This window comes from Erigeron canadensis, chromosome 3 (genome assembly GCF_010389155.1).
Source record: "Erigeron canadensis isolate Cc75 chromosome 3, C_canadensis_v1, whole genome shotgun sequence".
Lineage (NCBI taxonomy): Eukaryota > Viridiplantae > Streptophyta > Magnoliopsida > Asterales > Asteraceae > Erigeron > Erigeron canadensis.
The window spans coordinates 3,796,815-3,816,633 of NC_057763.1; the positions used below are offsets into that span (position 1 = coordinate 3,796,815).

At 36.2% G+C, this 19,819-nt stretch overlaps 1 protein-coding gene across 1 annotated transcript; it reads right to left on the reverse strand.

Annotated features, from left to right (window-relative positions):
* Window positions 1-18,969: 18,969 nt before the first annotated feature.
* Window positions 18,970-19,536, reverse strand: LOC122591379 (zinc finger protein 10-like). Its single transcript, XM_043763650.1, has one exon. The coding sequence runs from the start codon at window positions 19,534-19,536 to the stop codon at window positions 18,970-18,972; it is 567 nt and encodes a 188-aa protein (XP_043619585.1).
* Between the last annotated feature and the right edge of the window lie 283 nt (window positions 19,537-19,819).

Sequence of the window (19,819 nt, forward strand, 5' to 3'; positions counted from 1 at the left end):
TTCCCCCGTTAAATGAATTTCGTCCCGAAATTCAATAGAACCCTCATCACTAAACAAATGAGGTATTTTGACTATCGTATAACGTTTGTTCTTCACTTTCTTGACCTCACGTTCTAACATCTCTACCAGCTCTTCAACGAAATTAAAATTGTCCACTTAAATCTCGTTCATAGGCACATGTAGTGTAGGATCCGCTAAGCACTTTCTCAAGTTACAAATATAGAACACTTCATGCACACAGCTAAGCTCTTGACGTAGCTTCCATTGGTAAGCCACTTTTCCTACTCGTTCAATGATCTCAAAAGGTCCAATGTATCTTGGTCCAAGCTTTCCTCTCTTCACAAATTTAACAACACCTTTCCACGGGGAGACTTTCAAAATAACATGATCACCAACATTGAACTCCAATGGTCTACGCCTCACATCCGTGTATTTCTTTTGTCTCTCACGGGCCAATTGTAATCTCTCCTTGATAAGAAATCACTTTGGTTGTCTCTAACTATTATTTCCGGCCCAATAACTTGGCTTTCGCCAATCTCCGCTCAAATAAGTGGAGCACGACACTTTCTACCATAAAGTGCCCTAGATGGAGCCATTTAAACACTCGCATGGTAACTATCATTATACGAGAACCCAATTAAAGTAAATGATCTTCCCTAGTTCCACCAATGTCAATAGCACAAGCCCTCAACATGTCTTCAAGCATTTGTATGGTCCTCTCGGTTTATCTATCCGTTCGAGGATGAAATGTCGTACTCATGTCAAGTTGAGTACCCATTGATCCTTGAAAGGCTTTCAAAAAAATTTGAGTTATACCGGATATATCTATCGGAGATGATAGAACCCGAAACTCGTTGATTAGACACCACTTCTTTAGTGTACAAACGCGTAATGGTATCAAACTTGTCATCTCACGAATGGCTAATAAGTGAGCTGACTTTGTCAACCGGTTCATAACCACCAATATAGTATCACGACCACTTCTTGTCTTCGGTAACTTCGTGATGAAGTCCATTGCAAATCCGTTCCCATTTTCATTTTAGGGTCACCGGTTGCACCAATAAAAGTCCTTCATATCAAAGTACATCATCTCTGAACCCGAATGGGCCGAATATGCCGACTTATGGGCTTTATTCATGAGAATGTCCTCAAATTGTCGAAAATGGGAACCAAAGCCTTTCATCTAAGTATAGCCCATTGTCTTCTTTCTAACGAATTGTTGCTCTATGCCATCTAACCTTCCATTACTACAAAGTTCCGGTAGAGTAGCTTGTACTTGAGCTTCTATGATCCGGTCACAATTAATTGTTTCCACCGTGAGACTCATGGCTCTTGTTCTTCTCAACTCGACCCTTTCCATACTACTCAATGCATCGGCTAAAACATTAGCTCTGCCCGAATGGTAGCGAATACCACAATCATAATCACTTAAAAGTTCAAGTCATCTTCTTTGCCTCATATTCAACTCACTTGATCGAAAATATGTTGGAGACTTTTATGATCGGTGTGGATTACACATTTGGTGCCATAAGGGTAATGTCTCCTACACTTCGAGGCGAAAACGACCGTTTCCTATTCTAAATCATGAGTGGAGGTAGTTTTTCTCATGCACCTTAAGTCGATGGGAGGCATAAGCAATGACCTTTCCCAGCACACACCCCAAACCTTGACCCGAAGCATCAGAACATGTCCTTGAGAGTTTGAAAGCCAATTTCGTGCTTCTCGCCCCTCTCAACGCCTCCAATTCTTGACTGCTTCAATCTTGCTAAGATCTACATGGATTCCATCTTTTACTCACCACAGGATCGAGGAAATGAACTTCTTCTAATCCAAAACTCGCATTTAGAGGATTTCACATATAACTTCTCCTTTCTAAGCAATTCTAGCACTTCGTGTAAATGTTTGGCAATATCTTCCTTCATCCTTGAGTAAGCAAGTATATCATTAATAAAGGAAATGACAAACTTGTCCAAGTTGGGCCGTCACACCTGCTTCACCAAGTCTTTGAACACCTTCGGTGCTTTAGTCAACCCAAATGGCTCAACAGTGTATTCTAAATGCACATACCTTGCAGGAACGTCGTCTTTGAGATGTCATCTTTATGGACGCGCAATTGGCTCTAACCTAAACGAAGGTAAATCTTGGAGGAGGACTTAACACCTTCTAGTTGATCAAATGAGTTCTCATTTATCAAAAATGGATACTAGTTCTTCATCGTAAGCTTGTTCAATACCCGGTAATCGATACACATCATAAAAGACCCGTCCTTTTTCCTGACAATGGGAATAGGAGCTCCCCATGGTGATTGACTAGGATGAACAAACTCTTTCTCTTGAAGCTCTCTAAGTTGAGGTTCCAACTCTTACATCTCCGTTAAGGCGAGTTTATAAGGAGCTTTGGCTACTAATGCAACGTTAGGAGACGCGGTAAACTAGATAAATCATCCAGAAGCACACTAGGAAGGTCATGAACAGTAGAATTGGTCATCAACTAAATTATTGTAGCGGTAGTACTAAGTACTTTTGAACTAGAAGGATCCAAAGTTTCACCTTGAACCCTTAAGACCTTACCGTTAGACAATACTATATTGACCACTCTTTTACCACAATCAAAGGCCACATTAATCGTCAACCTCCAATCTAAGTCCGTGATGACACCAAAACTTCCCATATCGAATGGCATAGAATCGATGAATAAATCGAAGTCGTTTAAAGTCAAGATACAACCACGAAGTACTTGACTAAGTCTATTTAGGGCACCATTGACCATTTCAATATCAAGCACATGGTTTAAGGCACGAGGATGAATATCTATCGAAGGAACGAAGCTATGCTCAACATCAGGAATCAAATAATCAACGTGAAGTAATTATCGTTAAGAGTAAATGTATCCGTCACCACATTAGGATCGTTGCGAACTTCAGTAGTACCCGTTGCAAAAGTTCACCTAACCCCTTTTCCCCTGGTTTATCACTTTGTACAACACCCCGCTTTTCACCATAAATGCTTGGCAACACCTACTGGTACGGTTAATTGTATCCACCATAGTAATGATCTTAAAGTTTATGACCCGAAGGTTAGTCTCAAAGTTCTTACATGTTAGTCACACAAGTAGTCAATGCTCTCGTATCGACATGTCACACATAAATCATATGTTTACACTAAGGCAAAAGTACTAATGTTCTAGGGTAATCGTTATGTATCATGTCATCATACTAAGTTCACAATAATTGTTCATCATCAAACTACATACTCATGTTCAATACAACACACAACCGAACAACTAAAACAAGTGGTCCAAAGTATAATCCGAATCCGATATGCTCCCTAGTTATTGACCGGGTATGTATACAGGGTGTACCAGCGGCTAAACCTCCACCCAATCAACTCCCATTAAGCATATTGGTTCCTTATTATACTCCAAGCCAAACGAGTGCAATCCGTGATGCCATTAATTTGCTATAATACCAGGTAACCATAAAATAGTTGATGAGGCTCTTTTAGGGTTGCCACAATATTATACCACATTAATGCCATAACTCCATCTAAAATTCTTGTAAAATTATAATTGGTTTAAAATATCATGGTTCTTGAGAAAAGGAGATCAAATATATAAGGGGAGATGGTTTGTTATATGGTAGGAAACTACACAACATTAGATAATTTATTAAAGTTACATGAAGTTACATGTAAACTTAGATCAAATATATTATTATATTAAACTTAATCTTTATATATAATATGATTTTATTTGATAAATATTAAACCATACATTAACAAAATACGGGCATTCTAATTTAAATTATTTTTTATTAAGAGATGGATGATGTTAAAATAAAAAATTTATTAAGTTAATTTTTTTAAAAATGAAAACAATCATGGTACCCGCGCAATGCGGCGGTAGTGGGGAAAGACGGTCTAGTGGTGTCGGTGGTGGTACTATTAATGGTGGAGGTGTCAAGTGGTAGAGGTTGATATAATTTGATAGCGAAAACTTTTAAAAGATAAAGGCTTAAAGTGTTAATTATCTATCTATCTATCTATATCTATATACATATAAAGTTAAAGGCCTAAAGGAGGATTAACCCCTCTTTTTATGATGGTAATTAAAGATCAATAATGAGAAAAACATGTTAAAAGAGAGAAACTTGAATGAATATTGTGTTTTATAATGACATGATCACTACTCATACCTTTGGAATGTTACTAATCCCTATAAACAACAACAAAAACATAACTTATAAAGATAAAATTAGAGAGAAAAAATTAGAAATACAGAAAGGAAAAGGAAGGGGAAACGGGAAGGGAAATAAAAGAAAAGCATGTTCATAATTGGGTAAAAGTGGTGATTCAATGATATGTTCTATATATATACATATAAAGTTGAAGGCCTAAAGGAGGATTAACCCCTCATTTTATGATGGTAATTAAGGATTTCATTGCTTTTCTTCCCTGCTCTTCTTAATTTCGTCTAAATGTGGGTGTTAATATGCATCATCAAATACTAAGTTATTAAATGTTTTTATATTTATTTGTGTTGTATTTGTTGGTTTACTTTTTATGATCGGCATTGCACCTGATGGGAAGTAATAAATGGTGTGAAATAATTAATCTATTTAAGAGATGAGAAAAGTAAAAGTCTTTCAGCAAACTGGGCAATTGAATAACATTGATGGCACCTTTGCTGTTTAGAATTTGAAGGGTTGTATCATAATTTGATCCTTTATTGAAGGCTCTAAAACAAATACGTAACCATTATTTCCCCCATTTCCCTTGTAATATTGTCTTTGTGGGTATATATTCTTCTTTTAGTTTCATCTTCCTTTTTTCTTTAATTTTTGTGCAGGATTATTGCAGAGTAAGTAGATGCCTTCAAGGTGTTTGATGTTATGTTTCAACGAAAAAGGTATGTAACCGACCAGTTTTCCTAACCAGAAGATTTTTTATGGTATCAACCTTTAGTTTTGTGCTTCAAACATCTGTTGCTATTGGGTTTTGGCTGTTAATGGTTTTGAGGTGAAGTATCTCTACTAGCGATCTGGTGCTGGATTTCTGTTTTGATGGGTTATGTGCAGCTATGTTGGGCCTTTTGGCCTAGGTGTAAGATATCCTAAGCGGAGCCATACATTATATGCCATCCTTCTATTTTAATGGTCTTTGCACAGACCGGTAAAGAAGATGATAACAACGTTCCATTTTGAAAGACACCTCAAAAACCTTTAATAGCCAAAACATGATAACAACATATGCTTGAAGGACAATAACAAAGCTAGATAACATAAATAATCTTCCTGTTAGGAAAACAGGTCTGTTGTTGAGCAAATTAAAACAAGCCATTTGAATATATTAAACAAGCCGCAGTAGCAGTGATGTCCGGTAAACCAACTTCCCTCTATAAGGACTACCATTCCTCGATCAGCCCCCCCTTAAAATTGGCAAGAGCATACCAAACCAAAGCAAGGTCACAAATAGAACAAGCTGGACTTTCGAATGCCGATGAAGTAGTAAACATTTGGCGTAAAGGTGGTTATAGAGTATTATTGTTGCAAATGTGATGGAAAGTTTGGGCAACAGATTGATTAGTATAATTGGAGCCTGCTCAGCCATTGAGTTAAATCTCTCAAGGTAGTAATTGGTTGACAATACCAACGTCGTTGAGCTAACAAACAACAACCCATCATTAGAAACATAGGAAACAGAATTTGCATAACTGTAACAGAAAAATGTAGATAAAGTAAAAAAAAAAAAAAAAGCCAACACTAGCTTTTAGAGGTATTTTAGCTAAGGAAAATGATAAAACCACCTAAAACATATGCCTACAAATAAGCCTAACTATGTAGTGTTAACAAGTGTTACCAATCAAAGCTTTTTACTTTAATTCCTCAGCTGCCTTACTAATTTATTAAAATGGCTAATTAAATAATAATTGAGTTTCATTACTTTTCATCTTTAATTTGTGGCCTTGCATTTTCTATCTTCTCATGATCCTCTTCGTTTACGCCTCCCCCAATGCCTCCACCTTTTCGATTTCATCAAGCTCTTATCGATCTGATCTTTTGCCTCAATATTAAAGTATGTGGTGCTTCACTTAACCATTAAAGTAACTACTACACACTAGACCAGATCTAAGTTACTCGGTTGGATTACTTAGCAGATTCATGCAAGAACCAAAGGATCACCATTTGAAGGCGATAAAGCAAGTAATCCGATACATTAAAGGAACCAAGGAGCATGGTATTATATACAAAAAGGATGGCGGCTGCAAGATTACAGGTTATAGCGACAGTAGTTATGGAATCAATACTGATCAAGGAAAAGAAACTACTGGAATAGTATTCTACTTTAGAGAATACCCTATTACCTGGTGCACTCAGAAGCAACCAACAGTAGCACTCTCATCATGTGAATCAGAATTCATGGCAGCTATTGGAGCAACATGTCAAGCTTTATGGTTAAAGCGGCTACTTAGTGAAATAACTGGCTGGAAAAAGAATAACACTAAAGGTTGATAACGTTTCAGCAATAGCACTCGTTAAGAACCCGGTATTTCATGGAAGAAGTAAGCATATCGACATTCGTTACCATTTCATTCGTGAATGTGTAAAGAATGGACACATCAATGTGGAACACGTTAGTGGCGAATTACAAAGGGCCGATATATTGACTAAAGCACTACCAAGGCTCAAGTTTATCACTATGCGGCAGATGCTCGGGGTTCAAGATCTAGGACGAAGCAACGATCGAGATTAAGGGGGAGAATGTGGACCGTAATCCCGTTCATTGCTCGGTTAATACTATATTTATGTGTTATGTAAATATAGGGGTTTAGTATGTCAATATGATAGATAATAACCGAATAGTGGTTATTGGAAGTTATTGGTGAAGGGTCGTGATAGTTGGCAAACAGTCACGATGGCAGTAACATTAGAATAGGCGTGACTATTAGTGAAGAGTCACGATGGTTTGTGTAACTATTATATATAGAAGTGTCTATACAAAAATTCATATCAATCTATCACACACGATTATATTTCAGTAACTCTTCTCTCGTCCATATTTTGTGAATCAAATGATTAGGGACAACATTATAATCTACATCCACAACGAGCTTTTAGTCCAGACAAATTCCAGCTCCATGTTCGTGTGAATGATCACCATTTATAGGGCTGTTGGTTGGTTTTTGAAGTGCATGTTAAGAGTTGTAAGTTGATTAATCAAATGTAGTCTATGACATATTTAAGGATTTACATTAAGTTTTTGAATTTATATTTCATGTAGAGATTGTTATGTTTCGGTGAAGGATATTGGTTCTATGCATGTAACTGGTTTTTCCTGTTCGCAGTTAAATGAGCTTGTGGAATGATTTAATTGTCTTTCGATCTATGGGAAGTAGACTACGTTCTACAGATCTTTTTAATTTCAGTGCTATATATAGCCAGATGTATGCATTAGGAGAAAAAAATGGGTGTTATGAAAGTGTTAAGTTAGTTTAAATATTATAAATTAAGGATGATTTTTCACATGTGGCAATTCCAGAAAGTAGAAACTTCCTGGAAGTTTTCTAACATTTAGCATTAACAGGTCCCTCAAACACAAAGAATTAAAATAGATAAGAACGAGTCTTAAGTAGTTGTGAGTCTCATTATTAGTTACTATTACTTGAAGGAAAATAAACACAAATAATTTACATAGATATTACTTGAAGGAAACTAAACACAAAGAGTTAAAATAGATAAGAACGAGTATTAAGTAGTTGGTAGAATCATTCATGTACATAATAATTTTTTGACATGATTTGACCAATATCTTTGTTAGTGATTTTCCATATCATAGCTTCATTATATTACTTATAACATTAACATAATAACCCCCATTTTCCAAATCATCATTTTCCTGTTGTACTCAAATTCGTGTTGGTCTTGGTTCAATGGATTGTTTGGTAGGAAAGGACCATTGCAGTCTTTTTGCCATCCAGGCTTAACTTATTGACTTGTGTCGACGACCCATGTTGAATATATTTTTTCTCATTTCAAAATAGACTTCAAACTTGTTAGAAAGAGTGGGATCAGAAACGGATTCATCACTTCCCGAAGCCTACTAGAAATAGTATCGATCCAGAATAGGGTCCATGATCAACAATTAGAGTCGGTCGTATTGACCTAAGTTTCCATATTTAGCTTTAACTTAATTGTATAAATAGGGATCCATTGTAATCGTTTTTGATATCAATAAAAAACCCTTAATTCGATTCCATTCTTTGTCATGGTATCAAAGCCCTTATCGACTGGGCATCATCATTAACCTCATTAATTCCCGTAAATTGTATCACCTAAATCAATACCTAAGCCACCATGGCCGGAGAAGAGGCCGGCGGCTCCGGTTATAACTTGGCATTACAATTAGCCACTCTTTTACAAAACAATAACAATTCTCAATCTCAAAATCCAAAACTTTCCGATAATTTACAAATCAATTTAAAGCTAAATAGTCCCAATTACTCTCCATGGACCCGTATGATTCAGGTTGCCATAGGTGGTCGATCAAAAAATCTTTTATCCCACCTTACCGAAAAACCACCAAAAAAGGCAACATCCGAAAAGTATGAATCATGGGAACAAGAGGACTTGATTGTGTTCTCATGGCTCATACAAAACATAGAACCAATATTAGCCGGAAATCTTACCGAATTTTCCACCGCTAAAGAATTGTGGGATGCTTAAGTTATTACTTACAGCAGCGAAAAAGATAAGCTTACAACCTTTAATCTGCATGTCAAGGCCAACAAGCTCAAGCAGAGTGACAAATCACTCGAAGATTTCTGGATTGCACTTCAAGGAGTGTGGGGTGAAATAGATCGGTAGGATCCAAACCCAATGACATGTCCTGAAGATATCAAAACATACAATCGAATTCGATCCGAACAAAAATTATTTCAATTTTTGAACGGATTAGATCGGAAGTATGAGTCAACAAAACGGGAGATCCTCAGAACCGATCCACTTCCGGCGGTTGAAACCGCATATTCCACTATACGAAAAAAGGCCGCTCACCAACAAATTTTGGGAGCAACCACCGCTGATATCGAAGGAACAAAAGGCATAGCCACAGGGTTGATGATAAGAGAAGAAGATGGATTCGGGTTTGCTACCAAACGATTTAGTCGGGTTAATGATAAACAAAAACCCGTAAATCAAGATGACAAATCGGATCTTTATTGTGATGAGTGTGGTATGAAAAGACATACCAAAGAACAGTGTTTTCATTTAATCGGGTATCCGTCATGGTGGACAAAAAACAAAAAGTGCCGACGGTACAACCCAACGGAAAAGGATAAACCGTCTACCGCTCGGGCTAACTCCACCAAAGAAAATAGTAGCAGCGATGGCCAGAGATCGGAGAAAGGATTTGGTGGTGTTGCGGCGGCTGAGGGAGAAGGTGGAGGTATTTTTTCGGTGGTGGATGGTAAGAGAGAAATGACACACTCAAACCAACAGCCACACATATATGAGTCCAACATATATCAGCCATACATATATAAGCCTCACTTTTATAAATACCAAAACCGATTTCCACTAATTTTTAACAAAAAGCAAGGTGTCAAAAAGGTTTTTAGTCAACCTGACTATTTACAAAACCCTAATGGGTTGGGATTTAGGCTTATTTATAATGGACCGGGAGTTAAAAGGGGGCCAAATTTAATTGCAAAAAATTTTATGGCCCAATCTGGTCGTTCTAAATCCAATGGGTCTTGGATTTTTTATTGTGGTGCCACCGACACTATGACTTACGAGTTATCATATTTTTCGTTTTTTCAAAACCGAGAAAGACCCATATTGAAGCAGCTAATAAAGGAAAGATGGATGTTAAGAATGGTGGAACTGTTTCAATTTCTCCGAACATCAATTTAACTAATTGTCTCTATGTTCCATCATTATCTCACAAACTTTTGTCAATAAGTCATGTGACGAAGGAACTTAATTGCTCAGTTCTCATGCTCCCAACTTTTTGTTTGTTACAGGATATCAGGACGGGACGGATCATTGGGCGTGGCACTGAGAAAGGAGGACTGCATTATGTTGATGAAGTTGCTGAAAGTGGGACCGTTATGCTTGCTCATGGAACTAGTGAAAGAGAAGCATGGTTATGGCATAGAAGATTGGGACATCCGTCAGTCAGTTATTTGCATATTTTATTTCCAAAACTTTTCCCGTTAAATAAAAAGATTGATTGTGAAACTTTCATTCTTGCAAAAACTCATAGGCAATCTTATAAACCGAGTAACACTAGTTGAATTTCCTTTTTCATTGGTTCATTCTAATGTGTGGGGCCCTGCACCGGTAAGTGGGGGACATAATTTCAAGTATTTTGTGATTTTTGTTGATAATTGCACCCGCATGACATGGATTTATTTTTTGAAAACTAAGGATGAAGTTTATGATAGATTCAATGTCTTCTATAACATGGTTCAAACTCAATTTCAAAAATCTATCAAGATTATGAGAACAGATAATGGTAGAGAATATGTGAATTCACAGATGAACCAGTTTTTTCTATCCAAAGGAATTATTCATCAAACCACTTTTCCTCACACACCCGAACAAAATGGTGTGGCTGAAAGGAAAAATAGGATTCTTTTAGAAATGACTAGAGAACTTATTATTGAGTCCTTAGTCCCTAACTGTTTTTGGCCTGAAGCATTAACTACTGCTACCTATTTGCTTAATCGTCTTCCTACAAAGATTCTCAATATTAAGACCCCTTTGAAAGTTCTATCTGAATTTCATAAAATTCCATCAGTTCTTACGTTGCCCACTAGGATATTTGGATGCACGGTTTTTGTTCATATTCCTAAAACTTATCGTAATAAACTCGAACCATGTGCTGAAAAATGTGTTTTTGTGGGATATGGGGTTACTCAAAAGGGGTATAGGTGTTATAACCCCAAAACTCAAAGAATGTTCACTACAATGAATTGTGATTTCTTGGAAACCAAGTATTTCTACTCACAGAAACTCAGTGGTCAAGGGGAGGAACAAAGTGACTCACTGAGTTGGCTTCAGTATTCATCAGATTCATCAGAAGTTCAGGCTACTACCTCAGTTCATTCTCATTCTCCGGATCCAGATGAAGAATTACAGTCCTCCTCTCAAAGTGACATCCCAATTCCAGACCTGATATCCGAGGTTAGTAATTCTGAACAGAATTTGGATGATATAAATATTCAAACTAATGAAATGCAGGAAAATATTCATGGAGAGTTAGAAAATATAGAACAGGTAGCTCCAGAAAGTGTTCCAGAAAAATATACTCTTCCACCGAGATCTACCAGAGGAATGCCTTCAAAACGATATTCTCCAGAAAGAAGTTCTAGGTCTACTAAATATCCAGTAAGTAACTTTGCTAATATTGCAGAAAGTTTCCTATCCAAATAAGCAAAGGCATTTGTAGTAAAGTTATATTCAGAATAGATCCCGTCAAGTGTAGAACATGCCTTGAAATTAAAGAAATGGAAAGATGCTATGGATAGTGAGATGGAGGCCCTTGATAAGAATGATACATGGGAAAAGTGTGTTCTTCCAAAAGGAAAGAATCCAGTGGGGTGCAGGTGGATATATACTATCAAATACAAACCAAATGGGGATGTAGAGAGATACAAAGCAAGGCTTGTTGCCAAAGGATACACTCAGACCTATGGCATTGATTATTCAGAAACTTTTTCGCCGGTTGCAAAACTGAATACAATAAGAGTTCTTTTCTCAATAGCAGCAAATCAGGGATATCAGTTTGATGTGAAAAATGCTATTTTACATGGCGAATTGAAAGAAGAGGTCTACATGGAAGCTCCTCCAGGATTTTCTTATGGTTTTAAAAATGGGGAAGTTTGTAGGTTGAAAAAGTCCTTGTGTGGGCTTAAACAGTCTCCTAGAGCTTGGTTTGGAAGATTTACTCTTGCTATGAAGAAATATGGATATCAACAGAGCAACTCAGATCACACATTGTTTCTTCGTCATAGAGGGAATCTTGTTACATGTTTAATAATTTATGTTGATGACATGATTATAACAGGAAATGATGAAAAGGAGATCGATCAACTAAAATCAACGTTGTTTGCAGAATTTGAGATGAAGGATTTGGGAGATCTAAAGTATTTTCTTGGTATAGAAGTTTCAAGGTCTAAACGTGGAATTTTTATTTGTCAAAAGAAGTATGTATTGGATCTTTTAGCTGAAACAGGAATGATTGATTGCAAGCCAGCAAATACCCCAATGGTCATTAATTAGAAGTTATTTATGAAGACAGATGCTAAGGTTGCTGATAGAGATAGATATCAACGGTTGGTAGGGAAACTGATTTATTTGGCTCATACTCGTCCAGATATTGCGTATGCTGTTGGAGTAGTTAGTCAGTTTATGCATCAACCTCAAGAAGATCATATGGATGCAGTTGTGCGAATTATCAGATATCTTAAAGGAACTTCAGGCTATGGGGTGTTGTTTAAAGCTAATGGTCATCTCAGGATTCAGGTATATACAGACGCAGATTGGGCTGGAGACAAAGGTAATCGAAGGTCAACTTCTGGGTATTTTTCAATGATAGGTGGTAATTTAGTTACTTGGAAAAGTAAAAAACAAAAAGTGGTCTCTTTGTCAGTGTTGAAGCAGAGTTTAGAGGTATAGCTAGAGGATTAGCAGAAGCATTGTGGTTAAGAAAGCTTATGTCTGAAATAGGCTTTGCTCCTAAAGAAAGCATTCGAATCATGAGTGATAATGAAGCTGCTATTCAGATCTAAGAGAATCCGGTTCAACATGATAGAACCAAACATGTGGAAGTTGATCGTCATTTTATAAAAGAAAAATTGGAAAGTGGAATCATCAAGCTACCGTTCATTAAATCTGAAGAACAGCTTGCTGATATTTTTACTAAAGCAGTAGGGACGACTATGTTTCATAAGTGTCTCAGCAAGTTGAATTTCGGTAGTCCCGAAATTCAACTTGAGGGGGAATGTTAGAAAGAGTGGGATCAGAAACGGATTCATCACTTCCCGAGGCCCACTAGAAATAGTATTGGTCCAGAATAGGGTCCATGATCAACAATTAGAGTCGGTCGTATTGACCTAAGTTTCCATACTTAGCTTTAACTTAATTTTATAAATAGGGATCAATTGTGATCGTTTTTTATATCAATAAAAAATCCTTAATTCGATTCCAATCTTTGTCAAAACTGTCATATATAGTTGCTAGTTTCCTACCTTTTAACCTTAACTTGTGAAATGATAGCAGATTTGACTGAAGGTATTTGTTCTTCTTTTGCCTATTTAGACTTGAGAATACAAAAGAAAGTCGAAGGCAAAAGATAAAGTACCATCTCAATATTCGTGCAACTCAAATATTCTAAGGGTGGACGGAGTACGTTGGTGATCAAACCGGTACCGGTCGGTCACCGGGCTTAACACCGTTCCATCCCACCGGTACCCAATAGCCGGGGAGGGGGTGGGGAGCGTGGTGCCCGGCTTGGCCTCCACCCTTATGGTTTTTTTTCTTTCTTTTTTTGTCTCTTGTCTTTTGTCTTTTTAGAGTGGGGAGGTACTCCGTGCAAGTGGGGAAAAGACGTGGAGGAAAAGAAAAGATGGGGGTGGGGGGAGGGAGTGAGGAGGCATTCCCTCCAAGGGCGGTTCTTAATAGCCTTAAGTAGGTCCACGGACCTACGTTAGATCGAAATTTTTTCTGCCAAACATATAAAAATTTATGATTGGACACATGTTATCCAATAGTTTGAACCTAGGTAAATTATAAAGTATGTCTTTTAAAGTGTTTAAACTAAATAATATGTAATTAGATATACGTATTTATTATTCTTGGATCCTTTAGTTATAAAATAAAATAATTTAGAAAGATACATGGACTCTTCTTTTAATCTTATTGGTTCATTAGTAGCATAACACCAAACTTTTAGAGTTTTTGGTCACTATTTTTTTATTTCTAATTCAAAATCTCTAATCTTTAAAACACAAAACTTATCAAAAGACTTTTTCAAGTAATGCTATTCTGTAATAATAATACCCCAACAACTAATTTAGCAAGATTTAAGAATGGTAATGAGAGTAAGCTTGAAATCAGAAGGAAGGAGAAACCAAACAAGATTTATCAAGAATCAATTCTTATAGTAAAAATTGTACAATAATAAAAATTAGAAACCTATTTCATTTCTTCGTGGTTAAGATATATAATGGTGCAAATATAAGTTGAGTTAACGTTATGAAAAAGTAAAACTAGGAAATCTTATGAGAATTTTGCTTGATTGTTAATAGATATTTTGTGAAAGAACTCGCGTTGCGAAACAATTTCGAATTTATATGTATGATCTATTGTGAAAACCCGACCCGACCCGTTATTGAGTACAAGGGGAAAAAAAACTTTTTGCCTAAATTAAATTTGGACACACGTGATTTTCGTTCCTGGATCCACCACTGACTCCCTGCCCCTGCCCTTTCATCCTTTTATTTTTATCTTTTATTATTTTATAAAATTTACATCATCTTTTATTGAAAATTTTCGTTTTTTGTGATAAAAGGACTTACTAATATATCTTTAATGATTGAATTAAACCATTAGTCTTTTATTTTTTAAAATATCTCCACTAATCATTACATCAATTATTAACAACGGTCGATGCCGCCATCACCACCAACCACAACTACTACTACCGATCGTCGTCGCATTGTCGGGGTACCGTGATTGTATCTCTTTTAACAAAGCCTCATGTTGGTTCCGTCAACACTGTGACATGTATATTTCTCTAAAAAAACCCATTACTTAGTAAGCTCATTTTGATCTCTTTAAAGTTTTTTCAACCGTCGTTTATTATATTTTTAATAAAATTGTCGTTGTTAAAAAATATCACTTTCAAGGTAAGCTCAAGAAAATGTTTGATATATTTTTATTTTTTTTGAAAGGTGAATTTCGCTTGAGAACTTCGTGTCGCAATTCGACAGCGGGAGGTCTAACATACGTTCTCTTAACTAGGTCCGCATTAGAGAGCTCCCTCGAAGTAGAAATGCCTATTTCCAATACTGATGGGGGGAAAAACCCCTACTAATCCGCCCGAAGGCACGACGATCAATAAGAGTAAACCCTGTTGTTTGATCAAATAATCGCACTATGGCTCAACCGGAGGTTTGAGTATGGTTGGGGGAGTTTTATCGGCGATTCCCTTACGGTCAGAAGGTCGGAGACCACTTTAAGCCTATGATTTGTTGATCCTAAGCCGTTCGTGTTCGACTTAGGGTTTTAGGGATTTGTTTAGAGTTTATTCGGAGGTCGAATAAACTATGAGTGAGGGTTTTGTATATGTGATGCGTATGATGTCTATGAATGCTTTGTCATGAGGCTTCCTCCTCTATCTATACAGAGGGTAGATGACTTGGAGAGAAAGGTAAGAGAATTAGGGTAAATCTCTTCCTCCTTTGTGAATATCTTGTTTCCTTCTTGAGGAGATTTGTGGTAATCTTGTTACCAAACCGTGTCCTTGATGTTTGGACTTGATACATGTTTTAATCGAATAGTTATGGAAAAGATCTTTATCCGTTCCTTCTTGTATATCTCCTCGGAGCTGGGTACTTGCTACCTTTCGAGCTCCGAGATAATTGTTTTGATCGGAGGTGAGCTCCGTTATGGACATATATATTTATTACCTGTACGAAGGTGTCTTCGTATTCTGCTTCTGCTTCAGGTACGGAGCTGGAGCTCCGTATGGGTATATCATCACCTGCCTCCTCAGACTTGAGCCTGGGTATACCCAAGTCAAGCTTTCATAGAAAGACTTCCTATGTATTTCCCAAGTCTTGAACCCAAGACCTCCTACTTGTAAGGCAGGTACTCAACCACTTGAGCTAACTAGGAATGACAGAAAATGTTTGATTTGACCATGTAAAACTGACTTTATGACGAATAGAAACCTTTTCTCACCCATAGGTGTAGAAATGTTCTTTCGTATTAGCAGTATATTAAGGAAAGAAAGTTTGGAAACCTTAATCTGTTGGGTTGTATAAGTGTTATTTGATAGTTTTGGTGGTGTACCACCAATAAGGCCTTTCCCAATAGCCTCATCGACCAGTCGTCGACGAGGACATTATTGGTAGTGGCATCGTCTACCGGTTCTTCGTACCCAGCTATTGACCCATCGATGATAGTTGACGAGAGAGAGAAGTGAAAGTGGGCCCAAATGTTTTTTTCTTTTTTCCTGTTTTCTTTTAATTTTGTCTGGCATGGAATGATATATACATATATGTATATGTATTAATGTATATAGGGATGTGCAAATGGCCCGACCCGACCCGATCCGCGAAAACCCGGCCCGACCCACGACCCGTAAGTGTATGAAAATCGGAACCGTGACCCAGCCCGTGATGGTTCGGGTCGGGTCAAGTTCGGGCAAGTTACGAGTTTCCTTCACCTATTTTCGGTTTTTGAATTGGCCCGACCCGCGCAACCCGTGACCCAAAAATGCAACAAAAGCGTGACCCGTTACCCGACCCGTTAGCCCTTCGGGCGGGTCGGTCTGGGTCGAGTCACAGGTTTCGATCCAAATGCTCATTTAATGTATATGTAGTAGCGGGTTATGTAAAGAATAAGAGAGAACTTCAAATAACATTCATATGGTACGTCCCTTTATTTTCAAAGTTTTTTATGTAATTAACTAACTTTCAAAAATTTCATATTTGGTCCCTATAATTTTCAACTTCTAATTTTTCCTTACTTTTTTTTTTCTAATTGTATTTAATTAGATTGTTTCATTAACAATCTGATTTATAAATTTATAAAATTAATGTTTTTATTTATTTTTTAAATAAATATAAAATAAAATAGATAAAAGTTGTGGAAGAGGTGTTATTATTAGTGAGTGTAGAAGAGGTGTATGAGGAGAAAGAAAAACTAATATGACAATATGGAAGATGTGTGGATGAAGGTCAGCCTAACTATGTCATAAAAATGTCAGGCATCATATTATATATATATATATATATATGCTACTATATTATAAATTTGTAATTTATAATTGTTGTTTTCTTAATCTATTATGGTATGATGATGATAATCAAGCTATGATACTTCAAATTTAAAAATCAATAAATTTAGATATATTTTTGTGTGCACCTTTTATCCCTTGGTGAAAGATGATCAAGCTTTCTTGGAAAAAAAAATTTGTAAAAAGAAATGATTAATCCATCTAAAAAATGTTCTAAAATTCTTCTTAACTATTAAATGAAGACATGTGGCAAAATCAAAGAGCAAAATTAGAAAAAAAATTTATGGATAACACATGTCATTTTCTTAAAGTTTAAGAAGGTTTTTAGGCTAATCTTTAAGAGATTTATTATTTCCTTTTAAAAATTTAATAAATTATAACGCAAGTGAGTGTATATGTCGTTGTGTTACTTGGTCGTAAAAAGTGAGCTTATGTCAAATACATTATAAAATATTTGTTTTCTTTTTTCCTAAGATTTCGGATTTTAGTCTTGGATTTTTCATCTTAAGATATTTTCTATGAGAAGGGTGTTGGGGGTCCAGCAAATCGCTGATTAAAATTATCTTCAGAACGTCTAAATCGAAACTAACTTTATAAATAATAATAATAATAATAATAATAATAATAATAATAATAATAATAATAATAATAAATAAGAAAAATAATTGATAACCTTAAAATATCATTTTAATTATTCACCGATTTAAACATATTTAAGTAAAATATCTATAATATCCTTAATAAATATTTACAACATACATCTCTCAAACTTTAATGTTATGTTCTTGAGTTCCTTATTAAAAGAAAAGAAGTGATGACATGATATTAGAAGGTATTAAATTCTTTCAAATCATCCCAAAAGTGGGAGGAAGATTTAAGAAACAAAATCAACTAGATTATCACTCCACTTCCTATCTTTTCATTTCTCTTTCATACTTAAAAAGAACCTAAGGATACTAATTGTTTTAAGATCATTTAGATTTCTTTCTTTTCATCTCTTAAAAAAACTCAAGAACATAGCATAAGATAACTATAACACTCCCTTTAACATTAATACCTATATCGCCGCCACCGCCACCACTCGTAACCGTTGTCGTCACACTACCGCATCGCGTGGGTATTTGTAAACTATTACTTAACATCTATACCGTTTTAATAAAAGAGACTACCATTACATATATTTATGATTTATTAAGTTACATCTAATGAAATATGTTACAATATAAAGACTTTCTAACTTTTAAAATAACTACACACTTTTTTTTACATTAATTATCTAACACTTTTTTTATATCAATCATCTTTACATTAATAAACACACAACAACCGTCGCCACCGCCATTACCACCGCCGCCAATGTCATCACCACTCACGACCATCACCCACGCACCCACCATTATCACTATCCAACCCCCCCCCCCCCCCCCCCCCTCCCCTTCCCCTATCGCCATTTCTACCACATAGCGCTAGCTATTGAAATGTTTGTTAGAAAGAGTCGGAGTAAGTGACCCTACCAACTATGTGACATCATTCTCATTAATTAGCCAATGATACTCAAATGTGATTTTTTCATTTAATATATAAACACGCACGCGATAGAATCGTAACCATCCAAAACATCATATTGAAGGCAAACACGTACAGTAGAATCGTCATCGATCAAAAGTAGCGAAAACCAACAAAATAAAATCAAAAAATAATCATAGTAGTTGTTGATACATTAATAAGAACAAGATAGTTTGTCCAATATGAACAAAAGAATGAAATCAAGGAACAAAAAAACAAAAGGAAAAAGAAACCGTATACAATAAGAAAGGTTCCTTGGTTTTTAGCAAAACAAATCCACTGTTCAGAAAATGATTAGAAATTTAATTAACACCAAGTCAACACATTAATTAAATAAACAATTAATTAACAGATACCAGTGAAGATTAATTTGAATTAGTCAGAAGAATTTTCTTGTGGTTGTATTACTCTTGTTATCAGACGAAGATTCGGCCGGCTCTTGTGGTGGTTCAACATGTCCCAATCTTAGCTCAAGGTCTACTGCTTCCCGGTCTGGAGACAGGGGTTCTTCATGTTGTTGAATGTTTCTTGGAACCGCCGTTTCGTGATGAGGTCCAAAAAGAGGGAGTGATGACGATGTATTTTGATCAACTTGTGTAGTAGTAGTAGTACTAGGGGGAGAAAACCAATTTCCTTGATGAGAAATCGAGAAAGGATTAATAGCAGTCGTCGTCGTGGTAGGGGAAGGACTTAGTCGTGGACGAGTAGAAGAGGATGATTCGACAATACTTTTTGTTTGCGTCGTAGTCATGGAAGACGCCGACGAGTGTTTAAACTTGGCTTTGTCCTTACGATGGATGTTCATATGACCTCCTAATGCTTGTGCATTAGTAAAACCTCTTTTGCAAAAATTGCATTCGTATGATCTCGGCGTGCTTTGCTGTTGCTGTTCTTCTGGTGGTTTTGGGTCGTCCGAGGGGTCTAAAGGCGGTTGTTCGGATTCCATTGATCAAAGAAAGAGGAATGAGATTTAGAGCTAATAAGGGTGGTCAAATGGTGATTGAAAAGGGTGATGAGTTTATAATATAGTAACACAATGGCCTGCAGGCCGGTCTTAATTTGATAACATTTTCACAATTCTCTGTCACTTTTCTAGATTCTGAAGAAGTTTAAATTGGTATGTATATATATATATATATATATAATTAAATAACAATATATAACAATGTTTAATATAGCTGTTACAAACTCGTTTGGACATACAGATGTTGCCATATTATGTAACGTAC

Excerpts from the sequence above, each read along its gene's own strand:
- LOC122591379 (XM_043763650.1), bottom strand. The coding sequence starts at position 19,536 with ATGGAATCCGAACAACCGCCTTTAGACCCCTCGGACGACCCAAAACCA.